This window comes from Nothoprocta perdicaria, unplaced genomic scaffold (genome assembly GCF_003342845.1).
Source record: "Nothoprocta perdicaria isolate Ctin4 unplaced genomic scaffold, notPer1 scaffold_261, whole genome shotgun sequence".
Taxonomy (NCBI): Eukaryota; Metazoa; Chordata; class Aves; order Tinamiformes; family Tinamidae; genus Nothoprocta; species Nothoprocta perdicaria.
This window is the reverse complement of record NW_020455490.1, coordinates 779,695-800,875: the sequence shown is the minus strand read 5'-3', so window position 1 is coordinate 800,875 and position 21,181 is coordinate 779,695. Positions and strand designations below refer to the sequence as shown.

General features: G+C 39.9%; 1 protein-coding gene across 1 annotated transcript in view; it reads left to right on the top strand.

The window, feature by feature from the left end:
- Positions 1–20,212, top strand: part of LAMA4 (laminin subunit alpha 4) — a 95,084-nt gene extending 74,872 nt beyond the window's left edge. The window contains exons 26-38 of the mRNA XM_026040696.1: positions 2,698–2,833; positions 3,925–4,062; positions 5,617–5,750; positions 6,883–7,047; positions 7,780–7,933; positions 8,559–8,752; positions 10,311–10,500; positions 11,439–11,594; positions 12,332–12,491; positions 13,529–13,659; positions 15,598–15,691; positions 16,625–16,744; positions 18,421–20,212. Coding sequence (XP_025896481.1) covers positions 2,698–2,833; positions 3,925–4,062; positions 5,617–5,750; positions 6,883–7,047; positions 7,780–7,933; positions 8,559–8,752; positions 10,311–10,500; positions 11,439–11,594; positions 12,332–12,491; positions 13,529–13,659; positions 15,598–15,691; positions 16,625–16,744; positions 18,421–18,566 — 1,918 coding nt within the window. The 3' untranslated portion in view covers positions 18,567–20,212. The remainder of the gene's footprint in view (positions 1–2,697; positions 2,834–3,924; positions 4,063–5,616; positions 5,751–6,882; positions 7,048–7,779; positions 7,934–8,558; positions 8,753–10,310; positions 10,501–11,438; positions 11,595–12,331; positions 12,492–13,528; positions 13,660–15,597; positions 15,692–16,624; positions 16,745–18,420) is intronic.
- Positions 20,213–21,181: the final 969 nt, after the last annotated feature.

Sequence of the window (21,181 nt, the reverse complement as noted above, 5' to 3'; positions counted from 1 at the left end):
TAGATAGATTTGGTATGATTTGATTTCATGAAGCCAGTCTAGCTGTCAGTAGGGTCAGCGAGACCTTAGTCAGTAAGGGTAGCAGAAGCTGCTGTCTTCTTACAGAAGGCACTTTCAAAGAGCACATGACTATAAAGAAGCACTATTCCTCCTTACCCTGCAAAAAGTGATCTTTTTAAACCCAAATGCCTTAGCTGAAGGATCAAAGCTCTTGACCAAATGCACGTTTACATCCAAAGATGTTGTATTTCCTACCACTTCAGTTCTAATCAGTCCCAGTTTCTCTCTAGACTCCAGTTGGCTGGCTTTGCATGGGTGTGGGAAAGTATAGGGAGAATAAATTCTCATTTTCCCGTCTCTCATACCATTTGACAGAAGCCAAACTTAGTCTCAAGAGACTATATAAAGTCTCAGGAGACTCTGTAAGCCCTGTTACCTGACAGAGGAAGCTACTGGTCTCGGGCCACGTGCTGGGCGAGCAGGCGAGATGCCTGGCGAAGGGAGACTGCTCTCACACACCTYCCACACGCGGTTCCAGCCCGGACAGCTCTCCAGGAGGGCTCCAGATCCTGCCTGGAGTGTCACAACTCTGAACAAAAACACAGTCTCTTTGTAATACCCTCTACATTGAGAAATTGAAAATAGCAAAGGCCGCACGATAGTTTCTAGGTATTTTCAATGATCTTTTGTAAACTTCTTTTGTTGTCAGGTTAACTGGCTGAATCAATCAATAAATAATGTCACCAATATAAAACATAGATTAAGCTTTCTATGATTAGAACAAACTTCCTATTAAAAAAAAATGATGCCTTCTTTGAAATGCAAACAAAATGGTGGCAAGGGAAAAACAAGTGGTATAATTTATGTGGTCCCTTTCAAATAGTTCATTAAAAAGGTCTGTCATAAAGAACTATCAGGAAAACTACTCGAATGAAGGGGGAAAGGCTCCAGTGCATTAAAAAGCAGCTGGGAAATAAGAAACACAACACAGAGGAACTCTTTGGTTTTCACATTTCAGTTTTTCAGTCTAGAGGATTTATATAGCACATGCCCAAAGGATCTCTGTTAAGGCTATTACTGMATGTATAATGAATGTAAAGATCTATAAACCACAAAGAGGGCAGAAAACACCTTGGTCTATCAAGACTAGAAAAAAAATGAACAAGTCCATATGGACCTAGAATATCAGGCAACTGTGCAGTTGCCTAAATCAATGGCAGGTTGACCTGGCTGACAAATATCAGACACACAATCAGTCATATGAATCAGCTTCCTAAGTGAACTGAGGTCATTCCACAAAATATCTGGAAGATTCTTTCAAAACAGAAAATAGAGCTGCTCACAGTAGAGGAAAAAAAAAATCTATAGACATTGTAAAATTGTGATCAATTGTAGTACTTAAAAGTGTTGAATGAAATGGCTCATGCACGGCCGTACCTTTACATTGGATAYTGTGTTCAGCTTTGGTTCTCCTGACAAGGGTAGACAACAAAAAGTCAAAATGGTCCTAACCTGGTGACAATACAATATTTGCAACAAGAAAGTAAGTCTGCATTAAAATTAAACCATCTTCTGTTGATTTTTACATTCCCTTTTTCTAGAGTGATTTACATTTGACTATTATCAGTGGGCAGGGACAGAGGCAAGAATTAGCTGCAGTGACAGAGAAAGAGTTTACTTTTCTTTCAAATCAGTATATTTTCACTCACCTCAACTGTCTTTTTCCCAAATAAATTAACCTGGAGCCGCTGTTGGATGTTATTTTGCTCCCACCTCATTCAGGGGCATAAAGCATGGTGCTAGACCAGCTAGGAGCACGGGGGACTGGGAACTTTAAGGAACAAATTCAGAAGAAGCCTTTCTTTAGTTTCAAACCATCTTCTTTAGCTCCCATTGCTCCTAGAAAATGTTATTTCTAACGTTGGCAGTATTTAACAAAAAGGCATATTTGTGGTATCCAGAAATGACATTTCCTGCTCCAACACAGACCCTCTGTGGATAGACAAGTTTTTTATTCTGCAGCACGAATATCCTGTGCACAAATTTCCTGAAGTTTGCCCAGTGCTATAATGTTGTGCTATCTGGGCAAGGGGTTGAGCACAAAAATGCAGTAAGCAGGAGCAGTCCCACCGCTGGGCCACCTACCTCAAACTCGACATTTAGAGGGTTCTGGGAGCCCATCTGCTGGTCTCATTTACAGCCACATACACCCAGTCACCATTAGTCACAATTGATTCTTACTTCCTTCACCTCTGTTACTATTATTTGATATAAAATAGAGATCTAGCTGCTTCCCAAGACAAGAATGGAGTTTGCCAATAGAAGCAAGAGAGGAAAACTAAAACATAACTTTTCTAGAACAGCAAAAACTAGAGACAAAAACCCACTGATTTTCACCGTAAGTGGTAGAAATCCACTTTAAAATATGTCCCTCAAATTCAATATCTATTTTTACCTTGTTAAAGTTACTTTTATGTGTCTCCCACTGATGTCTCATATTCTTAGTATCTTGACTCCTCCTAACACATGCTGTGTGTGACTGAATAGTTGCTTTAGATAATGATGTAGAAATTGGGCCTCAGTGAGCCAAACAACTGAGACTCTTCCAAGTTGTTTTGGAACACTTTGGCTATAAAAGTATATGGAGGAGGGCAAGAGTTATTTAACTGTAGCCCATTTGACACTGTTTTCCAACAGCATCAGCTCACATCTGGCAGGAAGTGTTGGTTTTAAAGGCTGTATGAAGGGGTTCCAGTTCCAAAAGAAGGATTTCAACTTGTTAGAAGAACCAGGAACCCTTGGAATCAGCTATGGGTGCCCAGAGGACTCAMTGGTAAGCAGAACACCATGAGTGGCTAACAACAAAATTTTGGCAATTCATATGACCACAAGCTTGATATTTACTTCAAATAACAGAAATGAGAAGTCTTCAATTATGGAAACTAAAATGCATTGACTGAGATATTTTATTTAGTCTTCTGACATAACATCCAATTTTCATCCTGAATTGCAGTATTTTAGTATATTAGAATTTTAGTATTTTAGTATTTTAGAATTTTACATGATATTCTTATGATACTGAGATTGAAGGCAGGATCTGATACAGGCTGTGCACTGCATTTGGAAAACAATTATTCCATGGTAATTCAATTTTTCTTGGTGAAACAAAGAGAATTGCCCTCACGCACTTCCTAATACAGATGTATGATGTGAAAAGGGCAGCAAAATGTGTTCTCCAAATGAGTTCTCCCCTTAAGTCAGTCCAGCTCTACTTCTGTGAAACAMAGAACAACTGCACTAACACTGAGGGAATTGCCATCTCTTTCAGGATCCCCTCCCTCACTTATTCATTACAATACAAGGCCAGTAACCGTAAATTGCATTCAGTTTTTATCCTGCGGACACATCTCTCCAAAGCCACGCTGCCTGTGGAGATGAAGAGACCAACCACCTGTAGAACCCATCACACAACTTGATCCTCTGTAAAGGAGGAAAGCAGCTGCAGTTTGTTCCACCTCAGGCTTGGTTTTTCTTTTGAGTCTGAGGACTGTACACTCCATCTCCACCCCCTGATACAAGCGCTCAGTGTGGCATCAAAGCAATGCGTCTCATGCTGTGATAGTGACTCTGTGTCACACTGTTCAGAGGGGCTTTAACCTCCTCTGTCTCTGGTCTCCACATTCATTAACATYAGTGCATGCAGGATGGGCACTGAAGGGAAATTGAGGGCCATGTGTTAATGTTTCACTTTGTTAATAATTTCGTGGCCTGCAAAGGGCAGTCTATATAAATTAGGTTAAGCCAAGCAGAAAATATTGATGTTTTATAAAAGAATTGAACTGGCTACATCTTTTAAAGAAAGTTTCCGGTTTTATTATTAAAAATGTTTTCTATGGCATACTTGTTACTTTATTTAATTTGCAGATGTCCCGCCAAGCATATTTCAATGGAGAAAGCTTCATTGCATCAAGCCAAAAAGCGTCGCTCTTTGGTGAATTTGAAGGAGGCTTTAATTTCCGGACATTGCAGCCCAATGGGCTGCTATTCTATTATTCCGAAGGAGTGAGTATACTTTTTGCTTATAGATTGTGTTGTTTTATTTTACCCTTGGATTGTTTCCCACAATACTAGGGGAATAATAGAATTTTTAGCTCATATTTTAATGATCGAGAAAGCAGTCTAGAATATAGACCCATTCGGTGATGGCCACATTTTTACAGTTTGTGTTTGATCTGCAGATGAAATGCAGCCCTGCCTAAATATGATTTTGATGCCAAGAAGAGAATATGATCACATGCCTAGAATTAATATGCATCTCTCTCTCCTCAGCAATATCCACAGGGTAGAAATACAAAGTGGATCATGCAGTGTGCTCAGCAGCACTGCAATCCCAACTCGGACCTGTAGGTGCTACCAGAGCATAAATAATATTAAGGGACAGCTATTTTCCTCCCAGAGACAATCCCTGGAAGCATAGATGAACCACAGAAAGCTTGTTTGGATTAGTGGGTTGGTATTTTCAGGAGTGCTGAGCCGACAGAAAGCAGAGAGCTATTTCCAGATGGTACTTTAACCTCGGTGGAGGAGTGGTAAAAACTGTTTTAGAAATGGCTCCTTGCAGCTCAGCATGGGGCTAACTGCTCCTGCCAGCAGCGAGACATGGGCAGAAGGTGGAGCCGCACTCCCAAAAGGGTGAGTGAGTAAGAGCCACTCTGGGAACCTGAGGGCTCAGACCTACATCTGGAGTGAGCGTCAGCTCCAATGACAGGAACACATGAAAATACCTATTCTGCCACCTCTGCAGAAGATAACCAGCAAAGATGACTGTGTGAGACCTATATGCACTCCTGAGCTTTTAAATTTTACAGCCTGGAGCATTACTATATGTTAAAACAAGTCACCATGTTAGCTATCCAAGTTGCTTGCATAAAGGAGGCAGAGCTTGAAGTGTAATAAAGTATTTTCTTGTATCATCTTGTATCATCATCACTTCTGCATTCAACTCAAAAGCTCTAAGCCTAGGAGATGCCAGGTGCCCTATTTAACAAATGGAGATTCAGCTCTTCAGCATGAATCCTGTGACTGCACAGAGACGATCCTTATTCTCATGGAAGAGCCAATATTCCTGTTATGTCGGGCTGTCATCCCATATGCCTGACCCAGGTAGCAAATCATTTCTCTAAAACCGTTTTGAGTGACTAAGTGAGTCTGATCAGAGGGAATTAGGGGAAAAAAAAAAAAAAAAAGAAAAAATATCATTTTTACATGAGCAGGAATCTTACAGTAACCTTGCTCTAAACAGTACCATAACAGGRATAGCAGGCACACAAATCCAATATAAACATGAACTGCTAGATGGAAGGAGCTCATGTGACAGATGCAGGAGACGCAGTCAGCAGCGAAACTCCCAGCATTCAGGCTTAAACAACGGCAAGAATATCAATTATAAGGCAATCATCTCCTCCTTTGCTACTCTGCAAAGACAGCAAAACTAGGAAAAACAGCAGGAAGAAATATGTTTGGCTAGGGAAAATGAATACAACAATAAAATGCACTGGACTGCTAACTTTTCCAAKGTTACACATACATCTGAAGATGCTTTTCTCTGTATTTCAGTCAGATGTGCTATCCATCTCTATGGAGAGAGGTGCTGTCGTTTTAAATGCAAGTGGAATCAAAGTTCAATCATCAGAGAGAAATTACAACGATGGAAAAAATCATTTTATCATTACTTCTGTCACACCAGAAAGGTAAAGCTGTCCAGCAACTTTTTTTCCCTGTCTTTAGAATATAGTATTTCTTGTAAAGAAATCCTTATCATTTAATATTCTCTTTCAAAGGGATGTTAAGGCATTTTTTGTCACTGATTCTTTTTAACTGATTAATTCACTTTAAAAAATACAAAGCCAAAAGACAAAATCAATGTGATTGAAATGTGGCCTGCTTAGCCTGAGGATAAAATGCTATGAATTTTTAGTAAAGGTAAAAGAAAAGAACAGCAAATTAATGTAACAACAAAAAAAAAAAGCACAGAACAATTTTACAAAAAAAAAAAAGCATGAGTGTCATTCTTCCTCTTTTTATTATTTATTTTTTAAAGTCATCCATTGAGTCATTTTAGTACAACTTTCTATGTTAAACTTTTTCTTAAAAGGTAAAGAATCAAATAGTTTTTATTTCAGTACCTTGACTATACAGGTAAAAAAATGATCATTTTGTTTCCAAACTGAAATGGTTACATATGGCTTTTGACATCCAAGAAACATGTTTTGAAAAGCTGCAAGTACAGTACAGTGCCTTGGCACAGTGCTGAGAAGTGTCATATTTTTCAATTTTGAAAACTGTGATGTTTTGAATTCTGAATTTGCCAAAAATCAATGCCTGATGCCTTCATATTAAAACAACAGAATCCTTCCTGATTTCTGCAGCAACTGATTTGCCTGTTGCAAAATGAGATTAGATAAAGACTATCATGTAACAGGGATGTGCTGTGATGAAAAAGAAGGAAACAGGGAGAGGGGGATAGAGGAGAAGGATTAGCAGGTGCTCATCTTCCCAACAGTGGTTCCATCCATTTGCTTATGAACAATCTCTTTGTTGATGTGGCTTCACCGAATGGACTGCAGCTTTCTGGACTTCAGGATCAACCCCAGGATGTCATATCACGACATACATGTTGGCCTCTGGACTCTAGGTTGCTCGTGGGTTAATTGCCACACTGCTCATTGCACAGCTGGAAATGAGACGTTCTCCTGGCTTTGAGCATTACCATTCAGCTGTGTACGCACTGAACGCAACATTTGGGGTGTACATAACACTGTCTAATAACCAGCACGGACTTTTCCAGAGGCAGCTTAAGAAACGGATSCTTTGTCTTTGCAGGTATGAGCTGACTGTTGATGACAAGAAGGAAAGCAAAAGGAAGCCAGCTAAGGACAAAGCAGGGAGAAGCCCTGACAGTGTCAAGAAGTTCTATTTTGGCGGCTCTCCCCTCATTGCACAGCAGGCCAACTTCACGGGCTGCATAAGCAACGCCTACTTCACTAGGTAGGTAGCACCCTCCCAGACCCCGCCAGGCAAACACGTCTGACAGCTCAGGCAGCARCTCCTCAGCAGAACTGATGTATGTGCACTATAAACACATTTCTGCCACATTGTGAGGCTAGTCACTGTGTCTGAACACCTTTCTTACCTTCCTTGCCATGAAATCTGTTGGTGCGGACCTCCTAGGATAAGAAATTGTTGAAGCAGGAATTACTGTCGACGCAAATCAGCTTTCAGTACTGCACCTGCTAACGCCTTTGGTGCAGTGTATAATTYACATAGTTATAATTCCCATTTATATGACGCAGCTTGCAGCTCTGCCTTTGAAATAAAATGATACTACAGCATCTCTCAGAAGCTGCTGAAGTTAGGAGTTTGGTCATGTGGAAGTGGTCAGCATTTGATGATCGTAATCACTTTACGAAATATGCTTTTATAGAAATTTTGGAAGCAAATTTGGTGCTGCAGATTCTGCCTCTCTGTTTATGCAAGCATGAATATAACAGACAGAAGTCGCATAGGCTGCCCATATCATCTGAACATTAGTTGATTAAGCTGTGTTTTCAATCAAGGATCCAAGATGAAAAAAGCCCATCAAAACATCATTTAAAATAGAAATGTAAAAATACAGTGACTTCTATGAAAACTACTGCAATACAAACAATACAATACAATGCAAACAGCTCTTCTTTTCACTTTTCAGTCAGTCAGTCATATCCCCTCTTTGAAACACAGGTTGGATCGAGAGGTTGAAGTGGAAGATTTCCAGAGGTACTCTGAGAAAATTCAGACTTCTTTTTATGGATGCCCTATTGAATCCCCTCCAATTGCTCTTCTCCATAAGAAAGSAAAAAACTCATCAAAAGCCAAAGGAAATCGTAATAAAAAGGTTTGCTACAAATTGCTTCAGTATCACTTTAGAATTTCCCAAAGCTGATACATAACATGTCTTGATTGTAAATCCTCCAAATCATGGTTCCAAAATGACCCCTTGAAGGTCTTTGTCCCTTTGAATATTCACTCACTACAGAATCTCCCCGACCTGATCTGGCCAACACCTGCATCATTCTGTCTTTCTAGAACTGTAAAACACAATTTCTGACATGTTCAGGAAAGCCCTGCAGAAAGAACCTCCTTTGATTCTTTCTATAGCCTAAAGACAAGAAGCCTGCTTCTGTTCTCAGCTGCTTCCATGAGGCTCTATCGGGTACAATTAGCATGCACTAATATACATGAGTTCCAGCATGCAGAACCCATGGTCCAAGCATGTCATATTATGACTGTAGCATATCCTACATTTCTGAAAGCAGAAAGGAAAAAATTCAAATAGGAAAACTGCAACAGAATTGAATTGCAGTTGATAGCTCCACACACAGGAATTCTTGGAACCATTTTTATTTTTTAATGAAAACATATATTGCTAAGTTTATRTATAAATGATGATGCTCCACCAGCATTTTTAGTCTGCTCCATCTCGGTTAACCTTTCTGATCCGCGGTTCTCTTTGTATGAAGGTGGGAAGAGATAAAGAGAAGATCTCACAGGCTTCAACCGGCCTCAAAAAACTGAATCAAGAAAGGAATATCCAGAGAGACCCGCAGTGCCACTTGCCCATGAACCCCAAGGCAACCGAGCATGCCTATCAGTTTGGAGGAACAGCAAACAGCCGGCAAGAGTTTGACCACATACCAAAAGATTTCAGTGAAAGGTAAAGCAACCTTAGAAATGAAAATGAAATACTCAGGAGAGGATAAAGTAGGATTTAAAACAAATAAAATGACATGTTTCTGCTTTTAGCCTGGTACCATTTTTGTTTAAATGTTATATCTAAGGCAAAAGTTTATATATATAATGTTTTTAGGATGTATTAGAAGTGTTTCAGATGAATCAAAGTAATAAATTGAATATGTTTCTAGTTACATCCCATTTGTAGGCTCTTCATCTGTATCATATTAAGAAAATGAGTCTTCCTCCTCATTTTTAGGAATACTTTAAGGATGTTACTTCTACATAAGTAGTGCACCATTGGTCTCTTTATGCAAGATGCAATGGCATTCAAAGAGAGATGGAAATGAACTTGAGAGTTCACCAAGAAATGAAGCCCAGCTGTGTGTGGAGTGGACCATGGCAGTTCTCTAAAACTGTTTGAGAATCTGCTTAGTGCTTCAGGACATAAAGATATGGAAACCAAGTCCAACAGAAGCCATAATGGAAAGACAAGCAATAAATTACGAGTCCAGTTATTTTGGATATTTAATCCCCAGGCTCCCACAGGATATGCCGTAGGGCATCTCATGACCACCAGTGTCTTAGTTTAATATTTTCCATGCAAGACTACAAATTCAACAACACAGCACTTTCTGGAAGCACACCAGACCACTAACTCTGAAGAGTGCTATTTCCTGACTTAAATAACAGAATCATTACATTTGTTCTCATTCAATAACAGTTTACTCAGGACATTCCTGATAGTGTCCACTTGAGACAGATCAAGGAAAACCCAAAGTCTGAAATGTCTGTTCATTCCCACCAGACATATATCATTTTAATTATTATTAAAAAAAAAAAAAAGAAAAAAAAACATTTGTGATATTTTAAAACATCTTCTGCTGGCAGGAGCCTAAATGTGATTGTGGAAGCAACACATGGCTATGGAGCATGTACCGATCCCTTTCATAATACAARGAACAGAAACTAAACTAATAAATGCCATGAGAAGCAAGATTAATCATTTCTAGCATTGCCCCCCACAAACACATCTTTTCCACTTTTAGGCCCAAAACAATAGAACCAATCCCCCTAGAACTCTTCACTGGTCACACTGTGACAATTTAAATGGCAATATCACCCTCAACTTCATGAGAAAGGACTATAAAGCAGAGGCTTAGCACCAGGTCTAGAGCAGCACTAAAGATTTGAGAACCGCCAGRCTTCTACAACATCAAAGGATACAAAATATCCACCAACATTACTATTTGACTGTAATGGATACATAGTGTCCATGCTGTCTGTTACAGGCTGCCCGCACTGATTTTATTCACTCCAGAGATTCTGTTATTTTGAAAAGTTCTTTGCAAGGTGAGTTTTTCTCTAGCTTTGACTTCTACTCCAAAAACCAGTAAGGGATGCTTCTCAGAAGTACAGTTTCCATAAAAGATATGCATCTTCTTTGGAAAGTGAGAAGAAAATCTCAATCTTCCACTCTGTAGGTTGATTCTTGTCAATCATATCCATTCTAATATAAAAACTCTGTTTTTATTTGCCAGAGCTCAGTTCTCTATCAGTCTGAAAACTCATTCATCTCATGGCATGATTTTCTATGTCTCCGACCAAAAAGAGACCAACTTCATGGCCCTCTTCGTGGCTCACGGACGACTCATTTTTATGTTTAATGCTGGTCATCAGAAGATAAGGATTAAAAGCCAAGAGAAATACAATGATGGCCTTTGGCACAATGTAAGTAGAAGAAAGCAATTTGTGGGAGGACACAAGCTTTGTAGGGTGCAGTAAAGGCACTGCTGATTTGATATCTCAGGGAGAGTTCATTCCTGTGTTGATAACCACACTGATGTGTTCAGAAATCTCTGCTAATATTTTTCAGTCTTCCACACAGGATTTTAATAAGTCATTAACTGGGGATAGGAGGGTTTGCCAACTAGATACAAAAACCTAGCGATTGCCCACATTAACGGCTGCTCAGAAACGACCAAAGCAAGAAGAAAGAGTAAGGCAATAAAAAGCCAAATCAACTAGAGGGAAGAGTTGGGATATTTCTGTTGGGCACATTTCCTTGAAGTGCTTAAGCAAGGGGCATAGGTGTCTTAGGCTCCCGCTGTAGTCCATCAGAAGACAAATTCAGGGGGCAAGGGGATTTTCCCTCTGCAGGTACCTACTGCTCCTGACTACAGGAGAAATCCAATTACAAGCTGCTAACATCAGCATTTAAGTGCTTAAGAGCTTAAATATGCTTAAAACAGGTTGGATGAATCCAGAACAGATAGCTGGAGAAGACTCTGAGAATTGTGAAAGTGTAGCAATGTATCTGTGAAGGTATATCAATGTTTATGTGAATACAAGAGCAGCAGAACTCAGTAAATTCCATGAGATCTTAACTAACTCTGCCAAGACGGAGTTCTACTATTAAATCTCTATATGAATGTCAAGAGTGAGAGTTACTCAGCAAATATCAGCATAAATCCAGTATTATTAATAAAGTATGCTTGTAGCATATGACTCATAAGAAATCTAAGATTTCCGATAAAAAATCTTAGAGAATATGAGTCATAAGAAATCTAGGATAAGAATCTTAAGATTTCTTTTCTTCCCCCACCCATAGAGTAGTGTTTACACAGCACATGAAACTAATGTCCTGTATTGCTTTCCTCCCTTTCTAGGTGATATTTATAAGAGGAAAAAATTTTGGCCGCTTGATAATTGATGGTCTCCGGGTACTGGAAGAATCTTTCAGTGGCAATGCTGACGCCTGGCAAGTCACTGAACCGCTCTATATCGGAGGGGTATCTCCAGGAAAAGCTGTGAAAAATATCCAGGTAAGAGAGACACCCATTACATCACCACATATCTCTATGTACAGCTAACACTAACATTGACTCTAGAGGTGAACTGAAGCAAAAGTTAAAATAATATCAGCCCTCAGYGTGCTGAGGAGCACACGGCTCAGGCCGAGTGCACAGGGGAAGTGCATTGCAAGTGCTGGACTTCAGCAGACTTGCAGCAGCAATAAGGCAAGCCAGTGGCCCCTGACGAATAAAGAAATCCTAGAGACATCCCAGCTTATCTAAGAYAAGTTAGGTGAGATCAATCTCACTCTCAAGTCTGAGATATAGATGARTGTCAAGATTTAGTTGAGATTTTAGTGCTGCCTCACTGTCTGTCTTGATGCAAGACCTAGATGTCTGRGTTCTGCTCCAGTTTGGATGTTCAGCTGTATGTGCTTTTCAGGTCCCTTCTTGCTGTGAGGGTATGAGGTATGACTAGTGCAGTACTGCCTTGCCTTGCTCTACATGCAGTTTGTTTCTCATGGTTCTATCTGGATCCCTTGAGAAATAAAGAGTGCAAGCTAGACTTACCTCGAGGCCACCTGAGAGGCATCTCCCAGGTGTGTAAGAAAAGYATCTACTCTGCTTCTCTTTCTTGGATTTAATTCAAAACAAATACAGCAGAAAATCATGGCCTTAAGGATCACAAACAAGCACAAATGGGGGAGAAAAGAGTTTCTTTCCTTCCAGAAGCAATTTATCTAGTAATCATGTTTTTGTTTCCTCAGATTAACTCAGTCTACAGTTTTAGTGGTTGTCTCAGCAATCTACAGCTCAATGGAAGATCAATTACTGCTGCTTCGCAGACATTTAGTGTTACACCTTGCTTTGAAGGCCCCTCAGAAGCAGGAACATACTTTTCATCAGAAGGAGGATATGTCGTCCTTGGTAATACACTTCTGAATAAATACATCCAATAATAAGACCTTAGTCTTATTTACTGTACTGCAATGGCACATGTACCTGATGGACATGGTAATTTCATACCCTGTGAGCTATAAGGACCATTAGATACAGATCATTATTGTGCTAAGCAGCTGATACTGAGAGGTGAGAATGTCACCATGAAACTAGATAAAAGGTTATATATGTGTGTGTATGTATATATAGTATATACATTTAAAATAATTAGAATAATTCATGGAGGAACAGTAGACATGATAAAAATTCTCAGAAAAAYACAAGTCAGTGGGAATAAGATGATGTACACCAGCAAATGGTCAGCCCTTGGTCTTCACAAAMACAGTATGTGATTCAAAAATCTTCATGAAAGGCTTTCTGTATGTCTTGACAATGAACAAAATGACAAAACAGATCTTTTCTGTCACTTAAGCCTGCTGTGTTCCAGGAAGTGTTTCATGAAGTCTTTTTGGTCACAGAAACTGTGATCCCAATAGGAAAGGAAAGAGAGCAAGCCTACCCCTTGGCAACACCAAGAGGAACTGCATGCTGTTTCTAATTTGCTCGCTGGCCTTCCCCCCGACATAGGAAAAGGGAGTTTCTACTCCTGAAACATCAAATCTCAAATGAACTCCCACACATTGTATAAAGACTGCTGAATGTCAAGAAAATTGCACAATACAAAGTCGCCTAAGAAAATACACAGAAACTATTTTCTGCTTTCCATCACATTGTTAAGAAGCATTTTTAAACAAAATACATGCTTTTCAAATAATGAGAAAAATAAAGCAGCTATTATTAATGCTGCAAGGAAGCGGAATAAACAGAATGGAAGTGGGTCACATATGGTGATACACTGTACTATCACTTCAAGTATGTCCACTGCTGCGGATTCCAGTAGTTGCAGCAGGACAAGTAGGTTCCACCGGGGACTTTGAATTTCCACTTTGACTTTGAACAGATGTCCATTTCATCAACAATAACAAAAAAAAAAAGATTGCTATTCTTTTTTTTTTCCCTCACAGATGAATCCTTCAGTTTAGGCCTGAAATTTGAAGTTGTTTTTGAAATACGCCCCCGAAGCAGCTCAGGAATTTTAATGCACGGTCACAGCGTGAATGGGGAGTACTTGAATATGCACATGAAAAATGGMCAGGTATAATGAAGGTCACCTTCCTCCCACTGCTTTGACCGGTCCTTCTCTCTACTTGGACTGTGCTATGTGCAACTTTTGACTTACAAATTTGTCATTTCTTGATTCTTATCTCTCTCCTCGGTATTAAGAGCTTAGATTAGGCAACCCGGATACTTCTTTTAATTTACATAAAAATAACACCTAGCAGAAAAACAGATCACTTGACTGGTACTAACAATAAATATTTAATGTGTAGGTGAATAGATGCATTAACACTGGCACTTYAGTACTGCTCTTTCATCCACACATTAAAAATGTATAGCGGTTACAAGCAAGGTGATTCCAGTTCTGCCTGATGAATTTTTATTTCTTGTATGTTAAAAGCAAAACCTTAGTTGCACTTATTGCCTTTTTGTTTTAACACACGTGTGTGATGGAGAAACCAAGGGGAAGTTCTGGCTGCATGTAGATCTGTGATTGCAGTAGAAGGACTGAATGACCATCTTAACAGTTGACATTCACCCCATCCTAAAGCAAGTGTCTGATACAGGTGAAATGAACTATCATTCAAGGAGCCTGTTGTTCTGTAACAGAACATTCTTGTAGCCATAGTTAGTCCTTGGCAAATTAAGAGAACTTCTCACAACCACAGTGCATCTCGGTGTGTCACAGCACACTGGAAGCTCCCATCTGCACACAACTGATACAGCTCAGCATCTCTTAYAGAAAGAGCTCTAGAAAGCTTTGCATACCCACAAGCTTGTTGGGTTTGGTTTTGCTTTTTTCAATTGTATCAGTTGGTCTAATAAAAGATAACTCCTTCTCTCAAACCTCACTCTCAGCATGGTGCATATGGGAGTCACAGACAAAACCAACCGTGTAAAAGCAGATCTCCCTGCTTGTGACCAAAACAGTCTGTTAGTAACCACTCATGTTTTTACCATTAAGTGTCTGCTCTCTTCAAGTGTGTTACTAAAGACCTGTTTTGTGAAAGCTTTTTTCTTTGCTGAACAAATAAGAATGATTAGCAATTCATTTTAAAGTGCATACATCTCTATCAGTACAGCTTGTCTGGATGATATATTAAGGAGCCACTTTCTTTCATGATTCTGTATTTTCTTTAACTGTTCCAGTAGATCTTGTCCAAGGATAGGATGAAAAGGAAGATGAGGATCATTTAGTTGTTGTTTGCTGGTGCCCTTGTACAAAAAGTTAAAACATTCCTAAGCTACTACTATATTGAGATAAAGTTCCTCTAAAATTGAATATAARCTGTTTCCTTCCCTCACTGTCAGCCAACGAGCTGTCAATATTGTAGGAGACAAGGTGGTTTGGGATTCTCCCACAGTTCTCTCTAGGAGTCCCCTGCCTTGCAACAGGGCACAGCGCAGCCTGCCTGCAAAAACAGCAGCCATGTAACGAAAGCAGAAGTGCAAAATTCAGAAAAATTAGGTTCTTTCTAGCTTTGCCACAGATTCACTCACTAGCTTGAACAAGTAATTTAATAGTCATTCTTTAGTCCCTATCTGATCCTTTCTCTCATCCTGTCTGTTTGTTTAGATTTAGGTTTTTCATGGCTGTTTCTTATTAAGTGGCTAGCAAGATGCCAAAACAATCATCTGGGGCCTCTAAACACTAATTTAACACACAGGAAATTACAGAGTCACTCTTCTGGAAAATTTGAGTGAAATTAGCTGTTATTTTTGAACAAATCTTTTCTTAAATGCTCTTCCCTGAGTTTCAATCAGAAATACTGCAGATATGTTGAATCTTTAAAAAAAAAATTAAATTAGAAAGGAGCTTTATTGTAATGATTTTTGAGAATTTGCATGAAGCAATGTTTTCCTATCACTTACGTACTAGACATGTGCTGAATGGGGACCATAGCATTAGTACAACAGCAGAGAAAAAAGAGAACAAAAGGAGTTTCAAAATGACAACTACATTATTTTCCTCCAGGTTACTGTGAAACTGAATAATGGAATCAGGGATTTTTCAACTTCGGTGACACTGAAACAGAGTCTCTGCGATGGCAGATGGCACCGAATTGCAGGTCAGTAAAACTTAATCATTCCCTTAAGAAAGGCAAGAGATCCAAATTCTCCATCCCCAGCTATCCATATCCATGGGCCAGCAGACTGGAAATACACTTGTATTTTTAGATACTGCCTTTCACTAGTTGAGRTGCAAGTCTGTGTCTTGTATTGCCTTGAAAGAGGCAGCCCTCGTCCTCCTCCAAACCCAGGGACTGCAGAGCTTCCTGGGAGGATGGGCCATGCTCCTGCCGAGCACAAATGAAGGTGGAAGCTCCTTGTTCACACAGCATGGACAGCCTCGGTGAAGGACTGGCAACCTCTCCTATGGGGTATGCCAGATGGTATTTCTCTTTCCTCAGTTTGAGGTTAAATGTATTGATAGAACACAATAGCTGCAGCCAGACGCTGCCTTTAAAGTTCAACTAGTAGGCCTGGCCTGGAGAGCCCCTGACTTACAGTGAGGTTCAGTCAGAATTTTGTCCCTGTCTCAACCCATCCTGCATTCCTAGGTTTAAAAATCAGAAAGTATATCTCAATTGCAGGTATTTGAAGCTCCTCTCACTTCTTTTCTGGAATCTCATGTGGGATGCCTCTCAGCACTGTGTGCACAAGAGATGTTGGTGTGCACCACTGCCCATTCATTCTAGTTTCTGAAGGAAACCCAGGCACACAAGCMAGGACAAAAACCTCATTGCATTCCTGTAAATCTCCTATTGGGAATGACTTGGGAGAATTGGATTATGCAGCACACCTGCCCTGCAGCCTRGACAGTGCCACAATCAAGGCTTCACTCAGAAGCCACCTTGTTCCCACACCCTCGTTTTGCATTGGTCCTTCTCTGCCCGCACACCAGCATTCACATCAAACAGACACCCCTGTGCAGCATAAGACCACCAAAAACTATTTTTATGCCTAYGGATGTTTTTATTCCCTGTACCTTCTTGTTACAGTGATAAGAGATGCTAACGTGGTGCAGCTGGACGTGGACTCCGAAGTCAACCATGTGGTAGGGCCACTGAATCCAAGGGCAATTGACCACAGGGAGCCAGTGTTTATTGGAGGGGTGCCAGGTAAGGTTTGGCAGCTTTATGCTATTGTTCCCAAATYTCAGCACTGCTTTCACGGGAAACACAGAAGCTTTGGTTTCATTGCAATAAAGAATGAAACATGCACGCCATTCATGTGAACAACCTGGCACACTTCAAAGGCTCAGGAAGAGCTGATCAGAGGTATTCTACCTCAAGTTCTTCAGGAAAAAAAATGTGCTGCTCCACTGAAATTAAAACGTTCACATTTGCTGGAGGGTCACACACAGATTGAGTACAGAAGTACTTGCTAGAAAAAAGCTTGCTAGAAAAAAAATCACTTTTTCTTAAAAAAATTCAGTGAGTTTGGAAAATCACTGCTGGTTGTATTTGAAGTCTCCAGGTTTTGTTGCTGGTAGTCTGCTTTCCCCTTCTTCAAGCAATGGCTTCTTTGAATACCACATAAAACATGAAGATTCTTATTCTGAGTAGTGATTTCTATCGCACAGATGTCTGCTAATGTGAATTTGTGACTCACAGACCATCTGTGTAGCGTGGGCCAAGATTACTACATTTACTTCACTTATTCAACAGACAGAGCCACTCTGTTGGGGGTTCATATGCAAACTGTAATCAACACTACGTGATTCATTTTTTAAGTCATCTCCTGCACATTTCTTGCTGAAAACATGCAGCATGACTTCCCCGTGCCTTGCATGCCAATCATGAATAGCTCTAACAATCCAATTTATTATATTGCTTATCTTGGATTAGTGGCTTGAGTGCATGATGTTCTCATCCATCCCACACTACCAGGAGGAAAAATGAGCCCAAAGGGAATCATAAAAACTATATGCACACGCCTGTATRCTCTTTAATTCCAAATTGGAATTTTATTAGGACAAAACTCTTCCCAGAGAGATAATATAAAGTGGTAATTGCAAATGCTGTTCTGCTTCGAAAGAGAACTTCCTGATTCTGCATTAATTATCAAATACTAGAGAGATGCCATACTTGGGCTCCATAATACTATTATTGCCCTGGCACAGGAGAAGCCTATAATGAACTTCACAACAAAGACATTATACTAACTAATACCATGTAAATGCAGTAGACTAAACAAAAGCCTAACAAATCAGACAGAGCTGACGATATATCTAACGTTTAAGGAAATGGCAAATATGCAGCTTTGGATTCATCTCCTCTGTTGTTTTAAAGAGAATGTACTGTCCAAAAATGCAGGATCAATCAGCTATTGACTGTTATCAATAATTTTACTTAAATGTAGATGACTTCCCCTGCTTACCTTTATTGCCTCTAGGACACCAGCAGTAGCCTAGATATTTAGAAAGACTCTAGAGCTGCACCTACTAGCGTATAGGAAAAAAAAAGATCCTTACCACACATACTTATTAGAATACAGGTACCAATTTTCCTTTGATACATGTAAGCTGTTTGGTGGCACAAGAACACCTTTCTTATATTTCATCTCTTCCAAAATCTGACTATTCCACTGTCCAAACTGACTAAACTTTTTTACACAATTTGAACTTGTATTGATTTTATTGGTGGACTAATCACATGTAGGATGTACTGTGACGAGGGCTGCTGAATAAAATCCTGAACTGCTAATGAGGAGACTCAGATTCCATCACCAATTCTCCAGCTGAACTGATTCTGGCTGTTCTCAGCTCTATTTTTCTTTTATTTGTTTCTTCCAGAGTCTCTGCTAACATCGAGTCTGACTATACGCAACTCCTTCATTGGCTGTATTCGTAACTTCATGATTGATGAAAAAACAGTGAGTTTCAGTAAAGCAGCTTTGGTTAGTGGTGCTGTAAGTATCAACACATGTCCAGCAGCCTGATACTACATTGCATCAACACTGCAACATTCCTTAGCGCACAGAATGAAAAATAATCCAAAAGAAACCATGTTTTTTTCTTTGCCAGTATGGAGGGAAAAAAAATGTGAATATCTTACAGCTACATGTAGAGAAAGCAGCATGTTTAGGGTCACTTCTAATGTTCATATGCAACCAACAATCACTGACTATGAATAAAGAGCTGTTGTTTCTGCACTTCTCTTATTTTACCACAAGAGTGAGCTTTACCATTTCTTATAGTATATGCGCGGCCAGGCCTACAACACTGTTCCATGAAAATGTTGCATTATAAAAGAAATTAAAATTATATTAAACATGTTGCTTTCAAGATAGATCCTGTACATCATTTCACTTAATACCGTAGGCTACCCTTTGTTTACCACGAGAAGATTTGCTAATGCACATTAGAGAATAAAGCTAGATAATAGACTGCGTTCAAAGATTTTTTTCAGTATTCCATTCAAGTCATGTAAATAYTCTTCAATTAAAATAGGGAATGGAGAGGATATTGATTATGTAAGTTTATAAGCAATAAAAAATCAGAGCACATTTATTTCCACTTCTAGCACTTCTAGACTTCATGGATATATTCTAGCATTCCAGCACAATGAGAAGAAAGGATGTATATTTTTAAAGCAGACAGTTTCATAATATAACTGACCACTTACCTAACTTAGACAATTTTAGAACAATAACTGCTTAATTGAGTAAGGAGTAGGACAGAGAAAATCTAAGATTTCAAGTTACTGATTATATTTTTTCCTCTAACTTTATCAATACATTTATCATATAAATAAATCAAAGCGCTAAATCCAGGAGYTGATTGTGATCTCATTTCCACTAATATAGCAAAGTAAACGCTAGGTATAGAAAACTGAATTGAATTGTGAACTGTGAATCAAAATCACRGTTTCAGACAAATCTGTATCACATAAATTATCTATTTCTTATAAGACTGTTGCAGAGGTTCAGTTTATRGCAATAATCCTCGATCTGGGAACAAACACTTATTGAATGTTTCCAGGAAGATAAACGGCTGAGGTGAACCTGGGAGTGAAATAGGAAAAGGCAAACAAAAGGCAAAGGACTGAAAAATCCGAGCTGTGCTAAAACAGCAGAAGAAGGTGGATGGAACTTAATATCATCTCTCAATCCACAGAAGGCCTGAATATCAAACTCTTACAAATCTTAGTCTCTTGAATAAGTTAAAAACATCAAAGCAATTCTTTTAAGAATAAACTTTAAGAATAAATTCTTGTCAGAAAGTTTCTAATTGGTGGGCAGACTATTGTTGGAAATAATTTAAAATATGACCATCTGCAAGGCAGGAAAGTGTGAAAGGGAAGATAATGGATAACTCCCAAACTAAAACTTAGTCGGAGCTCATATAAAGCACAGAATTTGAGGCAAGTAGAATCCAAAGTCTTGAATCTATGGACAGTTGGAAGSATGATCGGAGTAAGATACGTGCGTCAGTACAACATATAATCAGTATTGCTTACTACTCTCTCAATAGAAGTGTTTTGACAGACTGAAGTAGTCTTGGTTCGTGTGTGTGAATCACAGACAGACTAGCATCTGAGCCGACGATGGTAACAGGACCCTTGGGTGCATGGCAGAGAAAGCTGCAGAAGGACTCTGGCAGGTGGGAGCCTGTCACAGCCTCTCCACATGTCTCTAGAGCCCAGAGCTGGGGGAAGAGCGCAGTGGTGAAGSGATGAGATGAGATAGTGCGGATCCCAGCAGCCACTGCCTCCCTTTGCAGCAGCCTAGTCAGTTCTGCTCCACCTTTCAGCCCACTGCACATTCTCACAGCCTTCTGGCCATGATACGCGCCCTGTTCTCTTCCGAGCAACTCTCAGAAGAAAGCAGTCAAAGTACTCTGCTGCACTTTCTCTGAATCAAGCACACTATGGATCCCCAAACTCAATTGATTTCAAACATCATATTTTCCTCAAACAGCCCCCAAAAAGCATGCCTCTTTGACTCCTTCCTGCTCCCAATCACTACCCAGATTGTGAGGTTCTAGTTTCACAAACAGTGAAGTCGTGTAACAGCTTGCTGCTGTTAGAAGGAGGCTTAGCTCCTGCCTTTTCTCACCGTGCTCCCAGCTGCACAGGTTTGTCCCCTTCGGCGCACCAGCTCTGCAGCACTGCAGACTCATTATCCCCTTATGCCAGACTTGTTATCCCCTTATGCCAGACTTGTTATCCCCTTATGCCAGAAGAAAACTCCCTGGCCTTGGTTTTGGGGAGAGATTTTCCCCAGATGAGTGAGATGGGCCCCAGTGGGTACTTAAGCCCAGGGCTGCACAGCTGAGAGCCAGAGTGAAGCTTCYTCCCTTTAAGTGTCATTGGGCTCTCACAGGGGCTCATTCCAACTCACATCACCACAACCTCGGCTAGCCTTCCTCAGACCTCTGTCTCCAGCACCCTATTGCTGGAGAGAAAAGAGAGTAGATTCCCTGCTTATATGCGTTTGTTATAGGGATTACTGAGACTCTTTTCAAGGTTGACTGCAGGTGTTAAGCAGAGATAGCCAAGAACAGCACGTGCTTGTGCCTCCTAAGAGTACCACAGTTTAAGGAATGCTGATAT